General features: G+C 38.0%; 2 protein-coding genes across 3 annotated transcripts in view; both read left to right on the plus strand.

The window, feature by feature from the left end:
• Positions 1-3,599: 3,599 nt before the first annotated feature.
• On the plus strand, positions 3,600-11,647 carry LOC117943874 (excitatory amino acid transporter 3-like). 2 transcript variants are annotated; one of them, XM_034870287.1, is made up of 13 exons: positions 3,600-3,879; positions 6,856-6,993; positions 7,605-7,697; positions 8,417-8,528; positions 8,670-8,712; positions 8,814-8,876; positions 8,993-9,174; positions 9,541-9,648; positions 10,153-10,275; positions 10,405-10,599; positions 10,797-10,931; positions 11,135-11,251; positions 11,547-11,647. In XM_034870287.1, exons 1-13 carry the CDS (start codon positions 3,750-3,752, stop codon positions 11,635-11,637), a joined length of 1,530 nt encoding a protein of 509 aa, XP_034726178.1. In that variant the 5' UTR covers positions 3,600-3,749; the 3' UTR covers positions 11,638-11,647. The 2 variants fall into 2 exon arrangements, with proteins under 2 accessions (XP_034726178.1, XP_034726188.1); XM_034870297.1 differs by having other exon boundaries at positions 10,465-10,599.
• Positions 11,648-12,515: 868 nt separating this feature from the next.
• The window catches only part of smyd3 (SET and MYND domain containing 3), a 67,864-nt gene continuing 52,552 nt past the window's right edge, over positions 12,516-27,827 (plus strand). The window contains exon 1 of the mRNA XM_034877008.1: positions 12,516-12,782. Coding sequence (XP_034732899.1) covers positions 12,622-12,782 — 161 coding nt within the window. The 5' untranslated portion in view covers positions 12,516-12,621. The remainder of the gene's footprint in view (positions 12,783-27,827) is intronic.

Raw genomic sequence — 27,827 nt, forward strand, 5'->3', positions numbered from 1 at the left:
ATTCTGGGCAACACCCTTAGTGTGTGATGGTCAATGTTTACTTTACTACTTTTTGCCACCACGTATCCTCCTTAAAGACTTAGTCATCTATTTGACAATTGCCATTTCTGTTAAACATGTGTCTAATGTGTTTACATCTGCCGAGTCCTGGTTTGATAGAGAAAGAAGACCTTTTTCTGGGTGGAGAACTGATTTCCTCATAAAACAGAGAAAAGACTGTTCTGGAGAAAGGCATACACTTCATTATCAAAACAGTGCTTTAACTCTTATTTCTTGTCATTTTATTTTGGTCATTTTACTGCTTAATCTCACTTTATGCCTCATCAAGCATCCATACTTTTTATCAACATATTGCAATGTTTGGTAAGCTGTTCATTATTTCTTTCATGTGGTGTAGTAGTGGATGCCAGGAAAACTGCCCTAGATAAACCCCATATCTCACAAAGGTCTTATTTCAGGATGTAAAGGAAAAAAAACTACATCATAGAGAAGAGATCAAGTGTCTTGCATGTATGCATTTCTAACAGTTTAAGATGAAACCGTACTTTCTTCTGCCTCTGGCCAGGTTGGATCAGTGGTGGAGCAGGCGCACACATACTGAGATGTTTATGTCTCAATACAGAGGTCCAGGGTTCAAATCTGACCTGTGACAATCTTCTTCATGTTTTCCTTTCTCACCTAACTGTCCTGTCAAAAACTAAAGGCGGAAAGCCAAAACAATCTTTAAAAAAAAAGGGCAAGATATGAGGATGTTTTGGGACGTATAAGGAATAGTAGATTGATTCTTGTTTTTATTTGCACATGACGTCGTCTGGCTGGTTCAGATGACCATCACTCAGAAAAACACTTATTTATGTTCTAGATGATTTTAATTATTTATAACAGGAGGCGTGTTGAGTGTAGGTGGTTAAGAAAAGAAAAAGATGCATCGGTTTGCTTTCTCTGCTTGATTATTTTACATCAGGTAGGTTTTTCATCTCTTACATCACCATTGTTCTTAAGGGAGCTTTGACAGAGAATTGATTTTCTAATTTTATAACCTAATTCTTGTGAATACCAATGCATGGGTTGTTTATTTTTATTCAATTGAGTGAGTTTGTCCTACTGCATTTGTCATCTTAACACACAGATTGTAAGCATTGGATATATTTTCATTTGCTTTACCCAGTTGGTTTTTAACATTATGGCTGAACAGTTTGACATTCTTGGACTGATATTGCAATTGGGACATGATTTACAATATTGGAGGAAATTATCATTTTTGTTTCATTATTCTCAATTTTATAAAAACAAAAATGTGTTAACATAATTATAGTGGGATTTTTTTTTAGATTATTTTTTCAGTTTGTGGAATACACACTGGAAATGGTATTATGAAATTAAGAAATATTCACATCCTGCGATTTGGACATTGCGATTTCTATAAAATTCTGATCAATTGCTCAGGCCTATTTAACAACAATAACATTCAGAAATTAATGAATGAATGAAAAGTCATGTTTTTTGTGTACGAATCAGAACTGTGTACCAATGTTAGCCTGGAAGAGGTGCTTTATGTAATGTTTGATGAACTCTTTCACTTTGTTCTTACAGATTGTAATGAGGAGATGGTGTTTTACTTTTTTTGGGTGTATGTCTCCTGTTAAAGTCATTGAAAAAAGTTGTTTGTGAGCCTCTATTCTGTGTCCTGCATTAATACTGGCGGCTTGTCTTGTTCATACTGTTGGAATGTAGTGGTATACATTTTTAACCTGAACTTCTGTTAGTGTGCAGAGCTTAAAAATGTACAGGTGAAAGATGGGTTAACGGAGGATGTCTGTAAGTCACTGTGGATGTGATCGTCTTAATCCTAGTAACAATACATTTAGTTAGGAGGGCATAATTTAGCAGAAACGACTCATGCCTTTAAACAGTTGGCCAATTAATATTCTTTGATTACTTTCAAGGTTTTAAAGTTTTATCTTCAGATAAAAATCCCCTCTTATGTACAGCCAATTTCACTCATCCAGAGCAACATGTGGTGGACATTATGAATTGACTAAAACTTTCAAGGGCTAATAGTCACACACTTTTATATTGCCATTTTTAAAAGCCCTGTCGTATATGTCCGTGTCCCCTATTGTAGTCTTCTCTGACACAGGATGCATGTTTATTTAGCAGGTAAAGAAACCCGCCTCATTAGTCTCTAAGCTAAAACGTTTGGATTTGACACATGTATCCATTAAACTGTTAACCAAATGTTTGTTCAATCTTCTTTTAATAATTATGGTTACCTACTTAACACTGCTTTCACTAGTTGCAGTAGTATTGTTGGCCACGTAGGATTGCTCTTAATATTGCAATCATTTCCTCTTTGAAATATTTCAACTTCAATAGAAGATTGTTGTTCATATTGACTAAAGTCAGGTGTTGTGTTGAGAGGCTGTTGTGAGTTTGGGAATTGCTTTGTTGGAATGTCAAAGACCAGTTTGATGAAAAGATTCAAATGCGGCTAAAATGGAAATCGACTGCTTCCATTGACATAGTAAAAGTTGTATGATTCGTGGTTTTAGTGCAACTCAATGCGGGAAAATATGCATTATTGATAAAAAAGAAAGAATTACAGCCTATGGTCCCACTATATGAAAAAAAGCTTTTAACAAGAAGGATCATTGACTGTAAGGTGACAAACCTTAGCTTGGGTCTGATCTGGGAGAATAGATGTGTCTTGGGACTTAAAATGGAAAATGTTGCAGTGACCTTTTATCACAAATGTGTTCTATTCTGAAAAGCAGCACCTGAATTTCCCCTTATTGTAACGGGAACTGGGTTCACATGTTGTGGTAAGGATCCCTGTTAATGACAAGAAACAGCTGGATGGAGACAGATAACTTTAAAGCAGGATTTTTATGTTCTCCACACCATAACATCAACCTTTTAATTTTTTCTCTTTCACATGAGGCTGAACAAACCATATCAGACTAGCAGAGCTTAGACTGAGGTAAATGATAGAGAGAGGGGTAGATTCTTGATACTATAACTGCTGATGTAAAAAACAAAAAAAAGTATAGGCCTATATGTAAAAGCAGCATGTATGTAAACACAAATATGTGAATAAACTGTAACCATTTTAAATATATTTCATTATCTTTTCCTCATAAATTAATTAAGTTGTAAGCCTGACATTTTGATCAACCATGATGACAAATGTTGAACTTTATTTGGAAATCCTGAAAGCAATCAACAGACACAGTGCTTGTCTAGGTACAGTATGTCCTCATGCCCAGCTCAGCACTTTGAGGAGGAGAGAGGATTCTTGACTCAATATGGTGTAAAGCACCTCATTTCATTTACTTATGTCAGAGGACTTATGTCAGTCAACCAGGGGAAAACTTTTGAGATGTACTGTCACATGACATGAAGGGTAAATGTATGATTTAAAAAGTTTAAGGGGCCTGACTAAAGCTGTCAGTAATGGTAGCCTTCATGGGAAAACTCAAGGAATGTACAAGTAGGCCTTTGTTACCTCAAATTTGGAATGTAACCTACAGCTGACTACTTGGGTAAGTTTAAATGTACACAACCTCCTTATATTTGTCTGAACGTTCTATTGTTTAAATTTGGTTTTGAACCAAAACAGTAGGTGTAACCTGGTGGTTAGTTATACATTGAGGCCTTACGTTAGTTTCTATGATTATTAACTCATAAAGGTCTACTTCAGCAAGTGTTTCGATAGATATAGCTAATCACATTTTGTTAACTGCACGAATATGGAGGAAACTCAAGAGGATCCGACAGTGAACCCAACTACCACCAACTGTTGCAGTAGGAAGAGTAGATGCTGGAAATACCTTGTCCAGAATATGTTGCTATTTTTAAGTCTTGTAGCCGTTGCCTTGGGTAAGTTATAAAAAAATATTTTAATGACAAAACACGCAAAGGATAGCTGATGTAGAGGGAGCACGCATTTTATATCCCATTACGTCGTGGTAGTAGCCGAGTCGGGCTGTGATGGGATGCTGCCCTGCTATCGCTAGCTAGGAGGACACGTTCAATCACCCAGCTGCTGTTTAAATCACTGTGGGTTGACACAACATTAGCTGTGGAGTTGTTAAGTGAGCTAACGGGCTATCGGCTAACGTAATTCACATTAAACTGAACATTTCCGTTGATGGTGAAGCGAGACAAGCTAAATGTGACTTGTTTGGAACTATTTATGTTGACGTTCCTCTCCTAAACTTGTTTCCTTCATACACAGCCGCTGCAGTTGACACACCTGTTGCCATTTTGTAACTAATCAGCGTTGTTGTCCCTACGGCTAAAGTTCCTGGGTAGCGACCATAGACAGTAACTTATAGCCCACTTTTGCTCACCAGATCTGTTGTCATTGGCTGTGTAGGACAGGAGAACAAGAAAAACAATGACAGCAAAAACTATCCTGTCCTGTTAGTTGTTTGATTTTATTTTATTTACAGCATCAAATCATAACAAGAGGTATCTCAGGACACTTCCAGATAGAGTAGGTCTAGACCACATTCCATAGTTACCAAAGACTCAACGATTCCACTAATGCCCCAAAGAGCAAGCATTTAGTGTGACAGTAGTGAGTAAAAACTCCATTTACGAAGAAACCCAGGCTCTTGGTAGGCGGTGTCTGATGCTGCCGGTTGGGGTTGTGATGTAAAATGGCAATAATAGTCACAATAAAGATAATGGAACAATGACCACAAATAGGAAGTAGTTCATGGCATAGCAGGGCACTGCAGGGTAGGCCTAGTGTCCGGAGTAGTGTCCAGGGACAGTCAGACACTGTCCTGTCTACTGTCCTGTGATACCCAGACACTGTTCCTTGACTCCAAGACTGCATAGGACAGTGTGCTGCTGGCATGTTGCCTGGGAAATTAAGCCACATTATGTTTCTTGGGCAAAGCATACATTGTGTCTAAAGTTAGTCCATTCACATCTTTGCTGTAGGATTCAGGTGAAATTTTCCACATCCCAAATAATATAAAGAGCGGTCGGCAGACTGGGGGGGCGACTGAGTAACCAGGGCCCAAAAAGATGCTAGAATAAATAGCTGTGGATGTGGGGAGGGGCCCATAGAAAATGCCTTTCTAGAGGGCCCAGAATTTTGTGCTACACGCCCTGAACACAAAACATTTTAATGTGACTGATTTATCATTTTTGTTGAGCACAGCCTAGCAGTAATTTATTGGCAATGGAAGGTGGGGTATTGTCTCTATTCCTGCTCAAATGGAATAGCCTATGTTAGATAGTTAATGGTGTGGTGTTCAAACAACAATGCTGTAATGATGTGTTGGTAAGGAATCCGCTTGGCACTGTTCTTTTGTTTCTAAAAGTTTATTAAATCAAACAATTCAGCATCAATTTACTAGGTCTGCAGAAGCTTGGAGAGTGACCTAACTCGACAAACACTATGCCTCTCCCTACATCAAATATAGTTTATATAGGATATGTTTAGGTAAAATGTTAGATAATATAGAACGTTAAAAGTTATGAGTTGGGAGAGTAAAGGTCAAAGCATATAGAAGGGGCACCTAAACTAACATAAAGTCCCTTGAATCTACCCAGCCACCAATCACCGCTCTCCACGCAGCATATTCTCTTCAAAGACCACTCCACTATGCTGTAAATCATTAACCCTCTGTATGGGTAAAGCAACACAGATGCCGGTGCCAACCCAACTTTCCATGACAGAACCCAATCCAAATCTATAAGTCGTCAGAAACTACAATTGCATGAAAACAAAGATTTGAAATCATGGAAAGGTTGAATGAGTCTAAGGCACTCAAGAGTCTCTTAAGTCCTAACAACATGCTTTTCAGCAGAGGTGAAAAGTAACAGTTACTGTATTGAGTTGTTTTGTTGTGTATTTTGTATTTTGTCAAGTAGTTTTTAATAACGATAATTTCAAATATACTTGATTACGTTTTGAGTGAAGTATTGTATTTTGCTACGTTACAAATCCCATCCGTTACTGAGTAAATAGGTAAAACTTAGACTAACGAAAAACGAAAGCAAAAAGAAAAAATATTGCGCCCAGAACCACTACAGTGAAGAATCTAGGTCAGCATCTAGGCTGCAAAATAGTTTTGGATTTATGACCCCTTGTCCCATTTTCACTACCGCCCAGTTTTACAGTTTTTTTGTTGTAACGTAACTGAGTAACTTTTACTTAAAGTACATTATTAAAAGAACCACTTTTACCTAATTATTTACTTGTACTTGAGTAATATTTCATTAAAGTATTGGTATTTTTTACTTAAGAACAATATTTTTTCATTGGTCAGGGCCTGCAGCTCACCGTCTAAACATTTCATTTGTTCATGCCTTCATCAATGCTTGCATCAATGGCTAAAACTCGTAGGCAATTATAACTTAATAGTCAAGAGGTATTAAAAACTTTTTAATTACAACCCTTATCACTCAGTGCCTCAGATTACTTCAACTATTTAAACTAAAATCCCCAAACTGAAGAACACCAAAGAGACACCTTTTACACACCCGAGCAACACTCAATGCAGTCTATTGAAATTGTAACTAAATAATTAATGTGGTATATGTGTTTGAAAGCTCACTTTCTTGCCAAAGTAGCCTATGCTTTAAGCTCACTGTTACTTATTGCTTAAATGTTGAATGATGTAGCGTTACATCCACTTTGTTTCACATACATCTGCTTAAGGGGAAGTTTATCTGCGCTCACCTTTAAATCTGAGCTCAAGACTTGTTCATGCAAGTATCATTTTTGTGAAAATGGGGTTTAAAGTTCCGATTTTGTGTTGGTTCTATTCCATTCCTATTCTCATGCATTTTAAACCTTGTATTTGTTCTAATTATTGTATGTCTTTCCCACAGGGATTGCACTAGGCATGGTTATCAAGACCTTGCATCTTCCACAAGTTGACAAACTGTACATCATCTTTCCAGGGGAATTACTCATGCGTGTCCTTCAGTTTACGACTGTTCCTCTAATTGTGACCAGTATGATAATAGGTAAGCTACAGGTGCATTTCTTACTCTGTTAGCAGTTCCATCAGGTTATCCATGTTATATGCAGGGCGTGTAAAAGGGCCACACAGGTGATTTGTCAGTTGTAAGCCCATCGTGAATTATGTATGTACTAAAGACATTACAGACATTAAAGGCACCTTGTTAGGTCTAGCAATTATGTTAAATACATTCCCTACCTCCTAAATTGTTTGCAAAGCATGTTTCATGTTAAAAGCCATATTATTTTGGCATGTAGCCACAGGACATATTTCTTTCCTAGAAAGTAGTCCCTGAAAAGGATTTTTTTTTTCATACAGTTTTACCATTTATACATTTCAAACAGGTGGTGAGTGTCTGGATAATTATTCAAATGTCTGACACCTATGTCTCACAATTTGGCAATAGCATGTTTAAATGCTCCTCATGGAAGTTTTATACAGCACCGCAAAACTCACCTTTTATTTTTGTAATGTTACTTTTCAACTGTGTAATTGTTATGTCCCTACCATTCCATTATATTGCATCGATGTATGTATTAAATGTACTCGTATATGACTTTGTTGGTCCTCTAACCTTTGTTTTGAATTGTATCTTTATTATATATTTATTTTTAGGAGTTTCTAGTATGAGTGCGGACACCTCCAGAAAAATAGCTGTGCGTGCAACACTGTACTTTGTCTTGACAACTCTTCTATCTGTGACTATAGGTAAGACAACAGTATTACCTAGAAGTGTATTTTCGTTATACCCTTTTCTTTACATTATTATTGAACATAACATAATGCAAAGTAACTTTTAATTGCCTAAAATCCCTCTTATGTTGTAGTCAAGTATTTCAAAAATACTACTACTACTGCTACTGGTTACAAAAGCCATAGAGCAACCATAAATCTTAAAGGAACACGCAACCCTTTGTTGAAATAGGGCTCATCACAGTCTCCCCGAGCTCTAGATAGGTGGGCCAACGCATTTAATTTATACTGTTGTTATTCTTGGACATTTTATGGTACAATTACTAGATACTATACAATATTTTTAAGTATTAAGTAGCCATAACCATCAGCAGCAGATGTCAAAGCATTTCACGCACAACATCTATCATGTCCTCATTTCTAAGAGGACCATTTCTTTTTTATTTAAGTGATTTTCACAAAAGTGAAAATCACACAAATGTTTAGATAAAAAGGAAATTAAATCAAAATAACGGGTTGCATTTACAATGGTGCCCCTATTCTAATTGGAAAAAAATTAACCTTCTAATAATGCACCGGTTTGGTCATTTTTTCTTTTTCCTAGCAGTAAAGAACATTGTGACTTCATTTTGTAAAGCACTATTTCAACTATAGTTTTTACTAATTCTCAGTTAAGTAACAGCTTTGGTATGCCCTTTTTGCCGCTGATGTCCAACCTTTAATATGTGTTGTAGGATTAATATTGGTACTGCTGGTCAAACCGGGGGCACCTTTTATTATACACAACGATGACCCAGAAGATGAGGAAAGGTTATACATAGTCTATGACTTGTTGGATCTATTGAGGTGAGAGGAAAGGGAAATGACATCTGAGCTTGGGTTGAATGTTTTGTATGGTTTGTCAACATGTAATATACAAGCTGACTAATATTTTCACTATGCAATTTCATGATGATTGATGGTAGTGTTTGACTATTCTTTATATAGAAACATGATGCCTGAGAATCTGATTCAGGCTGGCTTCCAACAGGTGTGTTTTTCATTCAGATATATTACATACCACCCATGTCCTCGCTTTCCATGAATGAGACAATGTAATATTTATGTGAGCACATTATCTTATCTTCATAGTACAAGACTAAAGTTCTGGAGTTTGAAGATCAATTATTTGTTACAAATTCTAGCCTGCCAACGGTAAAACCTTTCGCCTTATCAATATGATGACTCTCTTTTTTTGAAGTGCCGTGGTAATTGATAATACATGAAGTTGGTCTCAGAAAACGTGATTGAGTTTCCCCATCTTGTTTCAGAATGCCAGTACAACGCAAGTTGTGGGTCGCTATGTCAATGGAGCCAACACACTTGGCCTGATTGTATGCTCCTTTGTTTTTGGACTGACCCTCAAGAGCATGGGAGAAAGAGGCAAAATAATCCTGAACATCTTTAGGATCCTCAATGAGAGCACGAAATATGTGGTTAACTTGATATTGTGGTAAAGTGAAACAACATAATTTATATAAACTAAAATGTGGAATAAGAGAATTCCATATGTTAATCATTAATGTAATTACTTAAATAGAGTAAATATCATGCAGTGTTTATGCAGCCTACTGTATACTCAATATTGAGTCTTTTCTACTTGCAGTGTTGTCGATTAAAACAGAAAACTTGTCATACAAAAAAAAAAAAATCCAATATATTTGGATTTTATTAAACATAGCTTGTGTTTTTAATAATTTTCAGATAGTTATGCAAGGTTTTAGTTTTTATTTTGTGTTGTTATGGTAATCAGACAACTGTCCCAAATGTTTAAGTAGTTTTTGAAGTATTCCACTCCTTTCTGTTGCTTTTTCTCCAGGTACTTGCCATTAGGAGTTCTGTTCATGGTCACAAGTTATGTTGTTGATTCTCAGAACTGGAATATTGTCTTCAAACTAGCAAAGTTCATGGCTGTGGTTGTTGTTGGGTATGTTCTCCTTTCCTCATTTAGCACTGGTATCAAAATACCAATTTGTTTGTACATTTAGCAACCTGTTACGACCCTTGTACTGGTATAGTGACTCTAAAGGCACACATAGGGACAAATGAGTGTATCTGATATCAGTCAAGAAACATTGGATGAGTCCAGCAAGTATATTCTCTTGCAAAGTCTTGGCCTCATCTGCCGACTGCTATTCATACACACAATCCTTGATTCGAATGTCAACCAAAGGGTAGAGGTGCAGTCTAAACAGATTTAAAAACCACTGTCACTTCCAAAAGGATTTACAGGTCTGTTAGTGCAGGGGCTAACACTATATGACATCATGTTTTAAATTATTTCTACCTCTGTTAAAGGAAAAGCAGCGGGAGCAATAAAACATACATTCATTTCTATTGAACAGATAAAATATCAAATAAATACCAGTTTGGACTTTAGGTCTCCTACTAGTTTAATTTCATCAATATCCATATTCAATGTGTGTTTCAGGCTCCTAATCCATGGATTAATAGTTCTACCAACAATCTGTCTTCTGGGTGCGAGACGCAACCCCTGGTTAGTCTTTAAGGGTTTTTTTCCAGCCTTAAAGTCTGCAGCTTTCATGGCGTCCAGGTAAGAGGATATTTGAGGGCTTGGTTCTCAGTTGTCTGATGTTAGTTCTGTGTGTTCCTCACCAGTGCTTACTTTTTTATATTTAGCATTAAAGCTAAAAGCTAAGTATGCATGCATTCTGTCTCCAAGCTCTGCCACACTGCCACTTTCTATACAATGCTGCGAGGAGAGAAACATGTTTGACCCCAGGATCACTCGCTTCATGCTGCCCCTTGGGGCTAATGTCAACATGGACGGAACTGCCCTCTATGAAGTAGTCGCAGCGGTTTTCATTGCCCAACTCAATGATATCCATCTGGACATGAGCAATATAATAACCATCGGGTAAGTCACAGTTATTGCCACTCTCTCTGTTCTGTAGAAAATAAGAAACAAATAGAAAAAATGGAAATATTAACATTGACTAAGATGACATAATATAGAACATGTAAGACTTCAAAAGTAGCCTATGTGGCCCAGTTTCATTGTGCTGTGTCTTCCATCTAGTCATTCACTGAAGAGTCTGTCTGTTTGCTCTGCAGAATGACATCAGCAGTCGCCAGCGTAGGAGCAGCAGGGATCCCAGCGGCAGGAGCAGCAACGTCCCTCTTTGTTTTGACCGCGGTTGGCTTACCTGCAAAGGACGCTTGCATCTTGGTGGTTGGAGAATGGCTGCTGTAAGTTTAACCTGTAGTTGAAAATCACAAATGTACAAAAATGGATCTCTAATGAGTAGTTTTGGGGACTGCTCTACAGTAGCTGTGTTTACTGCTTTTCAGTTGTGAGGAGCCAAAATTGAAGTATGATTTAACATATCTTACAATACACAGTGTTAAGTGAGTGTATGTTCTGCTTTCAAAGTGTGATTTTTGTCTTCTAGAGACCGCTGCAACACTGTTGTTAATGTTTTGGGAGACTGTATTGGCGTTGCAATGGTCAACCAACTGTCCTTAAAGGAACTGAGCGAAACTGAGGAAATAAATCAAGACAGGAAAAGGTGATATTCTAGATGATCTCTGGATGTTTTTGCAGTTTCCTTTTTTTACCTAGTTCCTTTGTAGAGATTGTGGGGGTTTCCTGCATTTCTCTTAGACTTGTAAAAATAAGTCAGCTAAATAAGAGAAAGGTTTTGAGACATCTTACGTTAAAAGTATACCAAGCTCATTAGACATCAACCATAGATGTTATGGCGGCAGCTGGAGACTGTCTAACATATACGCTGTTTTTGTTTTGTTATTTTTTTACAGTTTGTATCACACCATTGATGGTTGTGTTGTGTTTTGTCTGACTAGGACGGCTAATGATGCTGGGGATGAGGACTACCATTCTTTAAATTCCCTTCATGCACTGGCAGAAATATCTTCAAATGAGAATATAAAATAGCAAAATAAACAGAATAAAATAAACAGAGTTGTCTTTGAAAAGTTTTCTTTCCCGCCCTTAGTCACAAAAGGAAAATATTGGACCCATTTTTCACAAGCCATACACATCTGATGATTGAGTTTGATTAAATTATGCAAATTTTACTTAAAAATCTATACTAGATCATCACAAAATAATTGGTAATAATGATGTACAATTTTCACATAATTAAAGGTTGCATGGCTTGAACATTTCACTTTATGAGGTTTTTTAACAGTAATATATACGTACACCCAGCCTGTCTACGGTCCCCCAGTGGCTAGAAATGTCCGAGCCCTGGGCATCCTACTCTGCCTTTGAGAAAATGAAATCTCAGATGGGTTGATCTGGAATATTCCTCCTTATGAGGTCATAACGAGCAAAGTGTCAGTTGGTCAAGACCACACCCACTTCAGATAGGATATTAGGGGATCACTAGGGTCTATATAAAAGCATCCAAAGAGCACCATGTCATGGGACCTTTACTGCATTAAAATAAATAATATATCAGAAAAACTTTTAAGAGGGGTTACAGTGACGAGTTTTCCTTATAATAGGCCTTTATTTCCATTTCCGTCCAAAATGGAATATCTGAACAATTGTGTCCACGTTTCAGGTTTACTTTTACACAATATATTTAAACTAGATTAGTTAATCTTGACACCAATTTTGTTTTTTTAGAGGGGTAAAAAGTTTATGAGTTACAGGTTTTATTCTAAGTGCATTTAACAGGGGCGATGGGGACCTATCTTATCTAATTTATCTTATTATACTTATCTATAGACGTACTTTCCCTGTAATAAGAAGAAACAATACGACATTTTTATGTATGGATGGCCATGGTGTGCACGTTTTAGCGACGCCATGACGCACCGTGTGCGTCAAACACGGATGTAAACACTCCTCGGTTCACGTGGAGGGAAAACCGTTCTCTTAAAATATCGATTGGGCAACCGAAAACATACGATGGCACCGATGCTGGAGCGTTTTGTCAGCCCGGGAAAAGGTAACGGTCTACGGACGACAACCAGGATCAAGAGAGGAGAGCTGGTGTACTCTGCCGAGCCGCTAGCGTGCTGTGTGTCCAACAAACTGGCCAGAGATGTCTGCCACCACTGCTTCACACGGTAAGACCGTATTTTATTATACATCCATGGTTGTGACAGGCTGCGATACTAGCATACTGCGTTCAAAAGTAAAGTCTGCTCGGTAGTTCAATATTCTGCGTAGGCTAGAGAGTAGGTGTTTTGAAGGTAGTGTGGTGAATAAACACATGTTTCTGGCTCATGTCCGATGTAGAGAAAGTAGACTCATGTCGTTTGGTATGTTTGTGCAGGCTGCCATACTCAGTATATAAACAGTCTGTTATATAGCCTAGGTGTTGGTGTTAACGTGCAGCTAAGGAATTTATGAAGTTATGGTTTCTAACTGCGAGCAACAGTGGTTGACACGACTAAGTTCTGTAACTGGCCACTAGATGGCGCCAATGCTCTTTTGTGGACTCATAGGTAGAAAGAAGGTAATTAAACAAATCATACAGTAATATTAATATTAATAATATTTATAAATATGATTAATAATGACAACCTAGAGACCTTACTGTGAGCAGTTTCATATACAGGTATGTGGGTGACTGGCGTATTGTAGTAGAAAGTAGCTCTTAGTAAAACTGAATATCATAGGTTTTAATGTGAAGATCATTGCTCGGAAAACAATTGCTCCTCTATTAAGTTATTCTTTGTACAAATTCTGGATGCAAGGCAAAGACTAAGTTCAGTGTGGCTAACTGTGTGGCTGTTGGGTTTTGGATGTATGATTATTTGTTACATTGTTTGGGTATATGGAACTTTGCACTGATCAAGTGATGTGCTTTATTATGTTGAAGCCTTGTTTTTAAGTGTCATAATCTAGTTTCAAGAATTGTATTATTTCTCTGAATATTGTAGTTAAATGGTGCATATTCCTAACACAGGGTTAATGGGGCCCTACAGCAGGTAATTTGGCCATGTATGCCAACTGTATGAGGATGTAAATGTTTCTGTAGTTTTGCCATACTGTTTACACCATGCTACTGTTTTAATCTCTCTAATATATCTGGTAGTATCAATTTTGAAAATTAGTGACCAGTATTTAATTCTGACAGTATTTTTTTTTTTTTTACATGTTTCAAATATAATATCATTGTGATGAAGTAACTATTTGTTTTGTAGAATTACCCAGACGTTTATGTGTAAACTTTTTTTAAAATATATTATCTATAAACAGTTTCCGAATTGATTTTTAAGAAAGTTTACTAATTTACAATTGAACTTAAAATGAAATAAAACCGGGGTTATGTATATTTATTATTGCCCACTCCTGCTATTGAGATGAGTGGCTATATGGATATATGAGAATGTTGTAGACATACAGTGTAGCCCTTTTCTGCCTTGATGTTATCTCATTTGCGCGTGATATTTGTCCAGCTGGATTCTTATTAGCAGCACTGCTGCTTTCTCTACTGTAGCCAAACCCACTTTAATCAAGCTAAAAAGATGTATGTGAATTTAATGAGGCTGGTAAGGAGAATTACAGTATGACAGAGTATTTGCTGGTTTCTGTTGCACAAACTGCAAGGTGAATGAAGGGTAAATTACTCTGTGCTACTTACAGTATGTACACAAGCCCTGATAGCAAATGGAAGATTATTAATGAGAGCAGTAAATGCAGATGGCTTCTGGCAGAATATAAACATGTAACTTTTGTTCAAATTTGATTTCCACATGAAGGTAAAATTCGGTAAGTTTGTCAAATAGACGCCACGTGATCTGTTCTTTAAAAAGACAGGAGAGAAACAAGAAAGTAAGGAGGATGGATGTTTGATGCGACATGAGAGTAATGGTGAATATCATGGAAAATGTCTTAACAATAAAAAAACAGAGAGAGACAGACGCATTTACTGTAACAAAGAGAAACAAATAGCCAATAGCGTGTGGATGTGTACTTGCATATCATTCCAAGTCAGTGCTTCTTTCATTTAACCTTGAACAACATCCACTGATAATGAAACAGTTATTAATAATGTATCCTCAACTGTCCAAGTTCCCCTGAGAAATGCTTCACCCTCTACTGCTGTGTGCACATATCATTGAAATGTAAGCTTAGTAATTGTGTATGGGTAAAGAAAAGCTAACAAATGCCCAGCAGGGATGTTAATGGGGAGAATTGCTGCTACATGAAATCTCAGCAGGGCAGTATTGTTTATTCTTTGTAATTTGATTTTATTCCCGATACAGACTGCCAATTGTTTAAAACTGCCAGTATCAAAACTAGAGTGACGTTGATGTATCTGTGTCTCTCACACTCTTGAATAATAATTGTACAAAGGTAAAACTTCAAATTTGTAAACTAAAAATCTTTCACATACTTCCAACATTGAATATTTCCCCACTATTACTAAAAATCCTAGTCGTCATAGAGCCAGTGATAAGATTATATGGTTTATAAAACCAACTCCCACACAATTAAAGTGAAGATTTCTGTTGTTTCAACTGATAATTCCACCCCACAAAAAACAAGTTGTTGTTGAGTTTCCTTTACTTATGTGATTGTTAGTAATAGTTTTTAAGTCATTTATAGCCATGGCTCAAGGGATGGCTTTTTTGCGAGTTCAGTCTGTCGGTTGGTCTACCACTTTGGCCCCTAAAATAAAATACCTCACACACACAGTTTTTAGACTGCTGGCTACAAGCAATATAACTTGACACATATTCAATATCTCAAAAAACACATTCACCCTGTCAAGATAGAATAATTGTAAATAGAGAAATCAATAATAAATGTAAGTGTTTTGCCTCCACTAAATTCCATTATTTCTCCATGTGCTTGGGGTAAATGGAGGGAGTTGTATGTGTGTTGGAAATAAGACGGAGGCCATGTTGTGCAGAGTATGATCATGTTTTTGAGATATTGAATAAGTGTCGTGACTACATCTGTTTGCCTTGTGGCCGACAATCATCAACCCCTGTGTCACAATTTCTTTTGCACATCTTGTATTGATTCGATATCAATGAGAGATTTGTAAGTTGTATTGGTGTCACAAAAACAGTTGTAGAACGTTGGACGGACACGCACGCACGCATGCACGCACACAGCCCCAGGCGGAGATTGGTCTCAGAGATGTGAAGTGTGTTTTCTTGTTTCCTCTAAAGCAGAATTACTCTCACAGCGTGACGGAGTTTTGAAGAATGTGTGTGGATCTGTGTGTGTGCATTAATTTGTGTGCCTGTATCTCACTCAAAGAACTGTGTGTGTGTGTGTGTGTGTGTGTGTGTGTGTGTGTGTGTGTGATGAGCAGGTGGGGGGCTTCAAAGCTGAAGATAATTACAGGCCTTGAGGGCCGCATGTAAGTAATAACTGATTGGAGAACACACACACCCCTCAGGAGGATTCAAATCATTGGAGGTCAACAAACAAACAACTATTATCAGAAGTTCTTAGACTCAGAGAGCGAGGAGGGGGTGATAAGAGATAATAGAGGAATACAAATAATTTCTTATAGTTGGAGTACAGTTCGTTACCATTTCAAAAGGCGTAAAGCAATATTTGAAACACTTCTGCATTGCTTGCTAATTAATTAATTAAAAAACATGGTGTAACAGTCTCTGAGCATGTCCAATATATCCGAGCCCTAAGTCAGGTGAGAAGGGAGGACCCGTGGGAGCAAGACAACATTATCTCTGTCAGATGAAGTATTTATACTTGACACCAATCTCTCACTCACTGTCTCTTTGGACACATACACACATACACACACACACACACACACACACACACACACACACACACACACTGCAGTGCAAACAACAAAGACAACATCTAGCACTTTGGTCTTATTTATAGCGAGAACATTTTTGATTGAAAGTTGGATAAACCAATTTCCAAAGGGTCTTCATTATTTCAAAGAACATAAGAAGTATTGACAGGCGGTAGACTCAAGAGTTTTGTTCTAATTTCAGCTGGATGTAATAATGCCTGTTAGAGCAAAGCTGCACTCACTCACACGACAATAAGTGCCAAACAAGGCAACAGCAGATGAGGCAAACCTCACAGATCACAGACACTGCCTTTCCAACCAATCACTGAAACTATGTCATCTGTAATGTTGATTTTAGAACAGTGGGGTGGGATGCAACTTTTATTAGTTTCTGAGAACAATGCGCAGATAAATGCACGGAGATTTTCTCCATTGTGTGAACGCCAAAACTGACTTGTTTTCAGCACGTTATTCATTTGACGTTTGCCGTGGCTAGCTAGTAATGTACACACTGACCTATATTTAATACACCTCACCTACAGTTATCAGACATATATATCATTTTTTATTTGTTACATTGCAGCGCACTTGCTCGCAGCAAACCCACACTCCACTCCACACACACACACACACACACACACACACACACACACTGTATTTGTTTGATATGGTACGAAAAACGTATGCACAACAGTTTGTAAAATTACAGCGACAGCCGGCCAGTCACATGACAGTGCAGTGTAGCGGCAAAAGTAGTTTAGCTAACTTCACTAGCAAAAGTTTATATTGTGTCATGCTATCATCCTCCGTTGCTTTGTTTACAATGATGCAGCTGAGAAAATGTGTAGTGATTTCAGCTGACAGAATGGGAGTCCACTCGAGGGCTTCCTGCCTGGTAGTTTAGTCATTGACGTTTAGGGGACAGCCGTGATGTTTATGAAGCAAATTTGTAAAACTCTGAGATCAACTGCTATTTTTTTAAACAATTGAATTTGTGCTACAATTCATACCCTCTCTCATCTTTTCATTGATGTCATGTCTACAATTCGCTTCACGCTTCTTGATGCATTTTTACACACTTGAGCGTATTTGTTTATATATATTTTTTTATTAAAATTTGCACATTGCCTCACATTGCAGTGTGTATGAGTACACAACCCATCTTCTCGCCCCTTTTTGGTTCCCTCTCACTCTCTCTCACACTGATAAGAGTGTATGGATGCACTGGTATAGGAAGCATACAGATTACTGCTTAAGATGCAGTTAGAAGAGCCGACAGAAAGAGGAGCTGAGCAGATGAGAGGAGGGAAACCGTTCAAAAGGCGAGTCAGCACTCCTCCTCCTTTCCCTCGTTCCCCCCTCACAATTTATCCTCCCATCTGCTACTTCTGACATCTGTCTTCTGTCCCTCTTTCCCCAGTTTTTCTTCCCATATGCTTTCCTTCTCTTTTCATTCTCCCTGTTTTTCCTCACTTTTCTCTTATACCATCTTCTCATTCCTCATTGTTCAGATAGATTTTTTTTTTTGTTCCACCCGCATCGGCTCACTCCCTGCCTCATTCCTGATGTAGATTATTTTGCTTGCATCTGCTTCTCATTCCTCCTCCCCTCTGTTCTCCATCCCCCTCTAGTTTTCTCTCCCTCCCTGCAGTTAAGATGCCCAGGTGTCTCAAAACATCTTGGTGTTGGCAAAACGCTTAGTATTCATCAAGCAAAACATCAAGCAAAACATCTGCATGTATCATTTTTAACCTTACTTGTGAGGACCGCACATCTTTACAGAACGTTTTATGTTGGACCACACAAGGATGAACATTTCATTTTTGTCGGGGTTGTTTGGCTTAGTGGAACATATTTCATGAAAGTTGATGTACTTTTCCAGGTAGTGTAGAACTCTCAGTGTTGAACAGTGTGTTTGTTCCTAGTAGACATTTGGATGAAAGGCTCCCTGTGGATGCACATTATTCCACTGATCTTAGACGGTGCATCTGTTACTTGTAAATGCTAATGTCTCAAACCTACAGGGCAAAAAATCACATAATTTAAGCCCTATGTGGATAAGATTGGTTTTCTGAATGACATATGAGATAAAATTATTAGCATATGATTTCATGTTCATGTTCTTATTTGGAAAAGATGTAAATCAGACAGCTGTTGTCCATGACCATTCTGGATGAGGTCTCTCCCTTCAGTTAAATACCGGTATTGATAAGACCAAACATTTAAGTACTGGCTGTGATGGCAATTATGAGGGCGCCAATGATGAATCTTTGACATTCACTTGGCTCCTATTGGAGCTGTGTAGTGCCTGTATTTGTGTTGTTTTTCTGCATTTCAATCAGCATATCACAAAACTGGCCTCATCAACGCTTTTATCTCAAAAAATATCGCAAACCATATCTGATCCTATTTTGCCTGGTTTATTCTCTTTACTCTGGTTCAGGTATTTTTAGAATAGCTTTTAAAATGATTTAATACACTGCATTGACTGGATATTACTAGATTATTGCATGTTTTAGCTTATATTTTTTACTTTTGAATTTTCTACTTGATACCTTGAATGTTGTAGGGTTTGATTCTATGAAGTTGAATACCAAAGAAAAGATCTGACTTACATAGAATATTCTAATGTTTTCTGATAATGTGTTTAGACGGCACACAAATGTAAAACATACTCTTCTTTTCATAGGAAATTGTTCCCTTAAGGCCATATTTTGTGTGCAAGTTTGTATATGTGCATGTACTTATCAAGTTGATGATAAAGTCATAAGGATATTTGTCACATAGTAAGAGTCCCCTCAGGTGTCAATAAATCCTCCTCTAAATAACCATTAACAACCCAGCAAGGCTTCTAGGATGGCTATGGATGCAGCACAGCTGGCTGCCGTCTCTGTCTCTCACTCACACAGGCAGCAGGGCTTTACATGCCAGTCACTAATCTAGACTAAACTCGTCTGTTAATGTGCAGCTCTGCTGTGGATGCCTGCAGTGCAGTGTAGTGTACTGACCGATTCAGTTCTGTGCAGGCTGCTTTACTATCAAAGCATAGATGCAACACTAGATGGCAGTAGTGCCCCTTCAGGAAGCTTGCTTCTTAAATGCTCAGGTTTACATTCACTTACATTTACTTTGCAATACAAGGCAGTAGCTGTGCTGGCAAAGAAAGATTATGTGCTGGAATTGGCTTTGCAGCATGAGGAAGCGCTAAGTTGTCAAGCAATTGTGTTCACTATCAACGAGAGCCCAAATGATACAATATAAATATTTGGTTATTAAAAATCCGAAATATGCCGATTTATATTTAAATACAAAATCCAGAAACACGTAACATTAGTTATTTGTAGTTATTTATGAGTTCTCACTAAAATAATATAATACTTTTGTTTTATTGTCACAGCAGAACAGAAGAACATCAAAATGTACTGACGTTTTGATAAATAAAATGTCCTTTGAACAAAAACACATTAACAAAACAAAACATCTGTGCTGCCAACAGGGAAACTATAGACTGCCCTCTGGTGGACGAACTATGTAACGCCAACACTCATAACAATGTTGACAGGCCGTTTTTATTTCTTAAATATTCACTTATCAGAATCATATATATACACTCACCGGCCACTTTATTAGGTACCCCATGCTAGTAACGGGTTGGACCCCCTTTTGCCTTCAGAACTGCCTCAATTCTTCGTGGCATAGATTGTTCTATCTGGCATAGATAGAACAATCATGCCACGTTCAAAGTCACTCAAATCACTTTTCTTCCCCATACTGATGCTCGGTTTGAACTGCAGGAGATTCTCTTGACCATGTCTACATGCCTAAATGCACTGAGTTGCCGCCATGTGATTGGCTGCTTAGAAATTAAGTGTTAACGAGCAGTTGGACAGGTGTACCTAATAAAGTGGCCGGTGAGTATATGTGTGTGTGTATGTATGTATATATATATATATATTATATTATATATATATATATATTGATCAATATTGAGATCATGATTAATTATCACGATTATTTGTGGATTTTAACCAAAACTATTTTTTTGAGTCACTTAGGCTATTTATAATTGCTTTCACATCCATATTGGATATTCCTCTTATGTTTAAGTTGTATGTTGTACATACATACAGCTGCAACACATGTCATTTAAAATTATCTGAAATTAGTAGCCTGCAATATATTTTGAAAAAAATGTATCTCTGTGAAAGGTCCTTCACTTGTTTTTTACAACTGATTAAAAGAGCTAGGGAGAGAGGGGGAGTGCGATGGATGCACTCACAGAGGGACGGCTGACTCATTATGAATGGTTCCAGCGGGCTCCTTCTCAGGCTATTATTCTACGAACTGAAGTTAGTTGCCTTCAATAACTTCTGTGTTTTTCGCCGTGGCCGCCGTGATAGAGTTACCAGTGGAATCACTGGTACAAATACAGGGTTGTCTCTCCTGCCAATTAACAATATACAGCTGTGTTAATAATAATTAAAACTATGGCACTGACACCGATGAGGTTAAAATATAACTTTTTGGCCGGAATGAATGAATGAGAAGAAAGTTCACAGACTTTATTGAAAAGAACTTCTGTCCAACTGTGTGGGACAGAAGTGTGGATCAATCATGCTTTGGGGTTTTATTGCAGCCAGTCGCACAAGGAACATTTCACGAGTGAAAGGAAAAATGGATTCAACAAAATTTCAGCTAACTTGATGCCATCTTTGAAAAAGCTGAAGTTATAGAGAGGATGGCTTCTACAAATGGATAATAATCCTAAACACACCTCAAAATCCGTGGTGGATTACATCAAGAGGCGTACACTGAAGGTTTTGCCATGGCCTTCACAATCTCTTGACCTCAACACAATTGAAAATCTTTGGATAGACTTTGGGTTTTTAAAAGAGCAGTGCGTGACAGAAGAAGTGGAAGACTTTTGTAAGGACAAATGGGCGAAGATACCTCAAACAAGAATTGAAAGACTCTTGGCTGTCTACAAGAAGCGTTTACAAGCTGTGATACAAAGGGGGCAGGACAAGGCATTAACTGCAGGGTGCCCAAACTTTCGCAGACGTAAATTTTTGTTTTCTGTTATTTTGAAAGTGTAAATGATGGAAATAAAATCTAACTTTTTGTGACATATTTTACGAATGTCTAATCTGTCATTTGTAGAGCTGTAATCAACCCAAGAAAATCTTGGTCGACTGAAGTCCTGATATTTTGACTAAAAATTGACTTGGGGGGGCGGAAAAAAACCCACGTTAGATTATTAACTGTACTGTCCCGCAGTACTTGTCCTTGTAGGATATTTGCAGTATATTAAATTGTTTTTGACCTAATTTTTTTTCACTGAAATGCCACTCGTCTGTTGGCTCTGACAGCGCTGCATCAGCGCTCTGTGCATGTCCTCGCACGGAGCAGCTGAACATCGGGGCTTGGTTGCGAGATGTAAACTGTTAGTTGTAAACTTTGCAATCAACTTTTTTCAGTTTTTTTTTTGTAAAATACTGCCACACTGGCGATGTCTTCAACATGGTTGAGGAGGACTGACTGTAAATTAAACATTACATTACATTAAACATAAATATTCAGCAAACCACTAAACCAAGGCTTTCTAGTTCTATCTTCAATCTGTCCACAGTGGGTTGGGCTAATCCAAAAAAAAGTGAAAACAAGGGAGTTGTTGTAAAGACAGACTGTTACCTGTGAAACAGAGATGCTCTGAAAACACCCCCAATAGCAATAAGTGCTTTCCACCCATAGATCGTAACGGTCTGTGCTTCCACCTGATGAAATAACACGGCGAAAAATCAACCAATCAGAATTTTGGTCGAGCCAGAACGTATCGACCAATAAAACGACTAGTCGACTGGGAGATTACAGCCCTAGTCATTTAATGCCTTTTGAAGATTTCTCCATCTTTTCTTCTTTATGCACATTATTACAAATTTTTACCCGGGGTGCCCAAACTTTTGTGCCCCACTGTATGTATGTATGTATCTTGTATTTGTTTTTGTTATTTTAAATTGACCATTATAAATACCAATATGATAAATCTGGAAATGCCTAATATCAGCCAATGATATCGGCCAGCCAATATATTGGTCGGGCTCTACTCACAACAAACAAGAAGTGGCTTAACCAGACCAGGCACAGGTCTCTTTGTAGCCTCAGCTGTGAAGTGCATTTCTAGTTTTCTATTATTCTTCAACCATTCTAAAGGCATTATGCATGGTACTGTTGATGTACTGTATGTTGAAATTTGCAGGTAATTTATCTACCATACATATACTCGCACATCATTACTTGTCATGTGGGAGTGAGGTGTACCATGCTTTGTTGGCCACTAAGCCTGGAAATGAGAATCAACTCAGGCACGACAAGACAGCCAAGAAAAGAGGACCCCACTAATTATAAACACACACACACATACACATACAACTAAATCTCTCATGGCTGCAGCAAAGCAGCTAGTACTCACGGGAAATTAATTACCATGCGGCACACACACACACACACACACACACACCCACACCAACAGAGACATGCTGAGGTAGGCCTAATTAGGTGTCTGATAGCATAGACTTAACACAAATGACCACATATACACACATGTGAGTGCACACATCTATGCTCTTGCATATCAATGCGGAAAATCTGCGTCTTTCAGTCAATTCCTCTACTGTCTGGTGACAGTTTTGTTTTTTACATAATTTTTTCATGATTACCTTTCTCATTTCAGTCATATCATCAACAAGGCCTTTATCCTTTAAAAACAACCTTTACAGGAGTTGATAATGAATGCATGTTTGCAACTAAGAATTGTGTAATTGGCAAGGTTAAAAAATATACTGCTTATGTTTTTAGGTGGAAAACGAAAGGAAGAAAAAAACAGAAGGCACAGTAGTGTACATACTATACTATGTACCTAATATAAAATACTTGTCTATCTCTTTATCTGACAGTCTTTTTCTTTTTAAAACTTGTTCAAAATTATATTTAGAGGTAGACATTTTTTAATGTGAGCAAAATACCTTGAAGTTAAAGCATTTACGTATCTCTATCAGAAAAGGGATTAATGTTTTTTGCAATAGATGATGTGATTTGTCTAATGGCTCTCTATTTGTCTCTGAGAAAATACATGGCACCATAGACTGGGGTTTTAGGGCTAATAGTTATTCACATTAGTCAGTAAATCAGATTTAAAAATAAATAGTAAAGTGCCAATCTTATTTCACCAGAATCTATTAGTAATAATAATCTAATAATTACTAGTTATTTTGTCCAACCAACAGTCAATAATTGAACAAAATTCCATTTTGAAAGACATAAAGTACAATAAAGAAGCAAGCCCTTATATTTTCTGGCTCCAGCAAATCTTTGCTCGGTACACCACTAAAACGGTTAATGGATCATCCAAACTGTTAGTTTGTGGTGGTGTGATAACGGTTAAGTCTTGAAATAAATATATTCTGAGTGTGTGGGATATCAGTGTCATAGACAAAGGCACGAAAGAGAGAATGACCCAATAACTATGTTCAGGGGGGAAGAGAGAGAGAGACCTTTTTTCTAATTCTGCCTTCTGCATGTTCCTAATGAAACCCATCTCATCTTATTCATGAGTTTTCCTTGTGTGCCCGCAGTCCAACCATGGATCTGCCATCCAGAAGACCATCATGTCACCCAACATCTGACACAAAAGAAGAAGAAAAAGGGCAAAAAGGCAGTGGAAAGTGAGAGGGAAATAAAGGGGGTGAAGAGAGGGAGGGAGATGACAGAGGAAAACAATGAACATAATGGAGAACATGGCTGATGATGAGACACATGGGCTTCATGGGAGAAATTATAATTTTATATTCCTATAAAAATGAGTATTCTTATTAAACAAGTATGTTTCTCTTGCATACTAATGAACTGACGTAGTTCAAATCTTTTTTTGCCGTCTTTTTCGGTTTATTTTGATCCGTCTTGCTCTGTTGTTGCTTTCCACATCTATATTTGGTTTATGTTAAATCCGTGTGTACCATACTGTATGCCTTGTAGCATCCTATGTTCTGAACTCTGGTCGATTATTGCCCAGAGGCCAGGACAGAGTCGTCTCTGTGTATTTGAATCAAGGCATAATGTGTGTGAATTGTACAGAATGTGTGTAGGTGTTTGCTTACTGATTCAGTAAGAAACAGGAGTTGAAAAAGAAACAGGCAGTTGAAAGAACAGTTGTTCTGAACTGTCAAACTACAACATTTTACCATAGAAAATGTGTTGTGGTAGTTTTTGTGGTTGTCATGGAGCTATGGTTTGAGATTTTAGTGAAATCATGTTCAGATTGTAAAGATTTAGCCGTGTGTGCGTGCGCGTGCCATCTCACAGTTGGGGGGGACCAAGTTTTTGAAAGGGACACAATAATACAGCCAAAATGATACTTGTAGACAATATGTGCACACAGAGGAAAGCCTTAATGCTATCATTAGTCCAACATGGGGACTGTACCATTATCCTTCTTTAAGTGTTTCTCTTGATTCAATGAAAAAGCTGACTAAATTGACTTAAATATTCTTCTTTAAAACCATTTATTTACAAGTTTACCATCAAGCCACTAAAATATCTTAAAACATAATGAAAAAATGTCCCTATATAAAAAACAATTCTTTAGTACACTTGTTAAATTGAATTGGCTGATCATAATGTAAATTAGTGAGCCACTGCTAACCCTGACAGCCACACACCTCCAAAAATGTGAGCTAAGCTCAACACACTTACCAGAGACTACACCTGACTGTCCCTGGTCTCCCTGTTCCTCAGTTCTTTATGTCTCCTTTGTCTGTGACATAGTGACGTTGACACAGGCAACAGGATTTACGTGTGTGTGTGTGTGTCTCTGTCTGTGTTGAAGTCAGGGCAGTAGTACTCAAGTCCAGACTCAATATGGTTTTCTATTGTCTCGGACTCGTTAGTATTTGGAATTAGGCTTTGGACTCCCCAAATATTCTAGTTGGTCTCGACCGAGTCCAGCACTATATACTGCTGTTTTAAAGTAACTTCCTCCTTCAAAACAAAACCATAGATGAAGCGTGTTTGTTCAGAAAACCGGTATTAGTTTAATTCAAAAGCAACCTAGAACAAGCATAGAGTTTGCTCGCCTGGTAGACAAGTAATAAGTTTAGGAATTGGAACATTTTATATTTTAAGTAAATAATATGGCCTAATTTGATCCTATAATCAAAGGAAACTCATAGGAAAGCTGCACGTTAAATTATCCTGCTTCAGTTCACAATTTTGCGGGAACCAAACACATTACTGACAAATAAGCCAGCAACTGGCTTATCTACCTGACTGGTTTAACATGATGACGATGGAGAAGCGACCGAGCCGCATCTTGTTTACTTTCAACATAGCGGGCACCGAACGCCACTGAAGCGCGGCAAACCCGTTGATGCCGCTGTTGCTTCTACGTCAGCCGGATCGTTGGTCTGATTGGTTGGACTTTCCAATTGAGTACAGAGTCATTTCAACTATGCCTGTTGATCACGCCTCTTGTACAGTGAATATACAGAGCAGGCTCCCCAGACCAATTCTAAACCTAAAATATATTGAGCTTGGCTTGGTTTGATGATAGCCAGGCAACCTCACAGTAGTAAGATAAGATAAATAAGATAATTTGTTTATTAGTCCCCAATGGGGAAATTACTGCACTACACTTTGTGTACACACTTTTTGTTAGTACTCACACACAGGCCTGAAATACACACACATGGTCAGGACCTATACATGCACTATACATGGAGAGATGTCAGAGTGAGTGGGCTGCCAGCTGAACCAGCGCCCTGAGCGGTTGGGGGGTACGGTGCCTTGCTCAAGGGCACCTGGCAGTGCCCAGGAGGTGTACTGGCATCTCTCCAGCCACCAATCCACGCTCCCAACTTTTTGGGTCCATACGGGGATTTGAACCAGTGACCCTCCGGTTCCCAACCCAACTCCTTATGGACTGAGCTACTGCCATTTGATATACATATTTTGATTAAGTAATATCTTTGTTAACTCAATTTAAGAAACCTTGCAAATAAAATAAACACATGGGAATGTCTATTTTTAGCCAATCCAGTGAGTTAGGAGCGTGGCAAATCAAACTACGTCATCCCATTGATGCAGAAGTCCTATAGACTCAATATTGCCATAAAACTGTCCTGCTCATTGATTTACAACATTACCTACAATGGCCTGGAATAGATTCCCCAGTAGGAACGGTATGGCTAAATCAAATTTCTGTCATCTTGAGGCATAATCATCAGCTTGCGCATCCCTATCTGCCAGAACCGTCTTGTAATTGATGTTAATTTAATGTTATTATCAAATATTGGTAACTGCTGTAGTCTGAAAGATTTTAGAGATGGCTTTTTTGATTAGACGGATGGCTGGCGCTGAGTGTTTTTCAATATTGTGTTTCCAGCTCTTTTCGCTTCACCACATTACTTACAGCCACTTCCTCAGCATTGATTCCCACACACGTTCATGCATTTTACAGTCAAACATAGTAGTTGAAATGTAGCTCCTTGATCCGTTTAAATATTTTATGTTTAATAAATAATACTGGTATTTATGATATTGCTTTTTAAGCAGATTGTGATGGGTTTTTCTGTACATTATTGTTAAAGTTATGGAAATGTACTGTACTTGCATCCATGAACACAGTATAGCGCTTTCAGCTGCCCGAGGGGCAACATTTCCAACAAAGTTAAGCATAGAACTAAAAATGGTGTTGTGGTCAGCATCAGTCTTCCTGTCTGGGATTGTGGAAGATGGATTGACTTCCTGCGGCTTGAAGCTTGTGATGTGACCAAACTCTTAGTGTCTGAGTTATGTTCTCAGTTCATGTGTTGAAGCTGCACAGAACCTGGCTTTGTTTGGGTCTGGCCTGCTCCAATCTGTTGTTATTGCTTTGTGTCTCATACTTCACGCATGTGTTTCTTAATCTGTGGGTGGTTTCACTGTTTCTGGTTGGTCTCAACATGACGTGAATGGACCTCTGTCCTAAGGTGAGACTATAAATTTAACCATTGGGATTCAGGCTAGAAAGGTCATTGCAAATAAGATACAGCGGCATAACAAGAGGGGCGGTAAGAAGAGGAAAGCTGTAAATCACAGCAGAGTGTGAGAGTGAAGTGTGTTTAAGAAACTTGTTTTCGAAGCCTTCAGGGGCCTGGGGCCAAATACAACAGTCCAGTCTGGTCACACACTGATAAACAGTTAGAGGAAACACTTAACTTCTGACGCTAATGTTAACAGGCATCAGCCTTCTGTCAGACCTACACTGTGTGAGTAAGTGTGTTCATATTATGTCTGATTTAGCCTTTAAGGTTCTTCTAATGCCATCTACAGCATTCATAAGTAT

This window comes from Etheostoma cragini, chromosome 1 (genome assembly GCF_013103735.1).
Source record: "Etheostoma cragini isolate CJK2018 chromosome 1, CSU_Ecrag_1.0, whole genome shotgun sequence".
NCBI lineage: Eukaryota > Metazoa > Chordata > Actinopteri > Perciformes > Percidae > Etheostoma > Etheostoma cragini.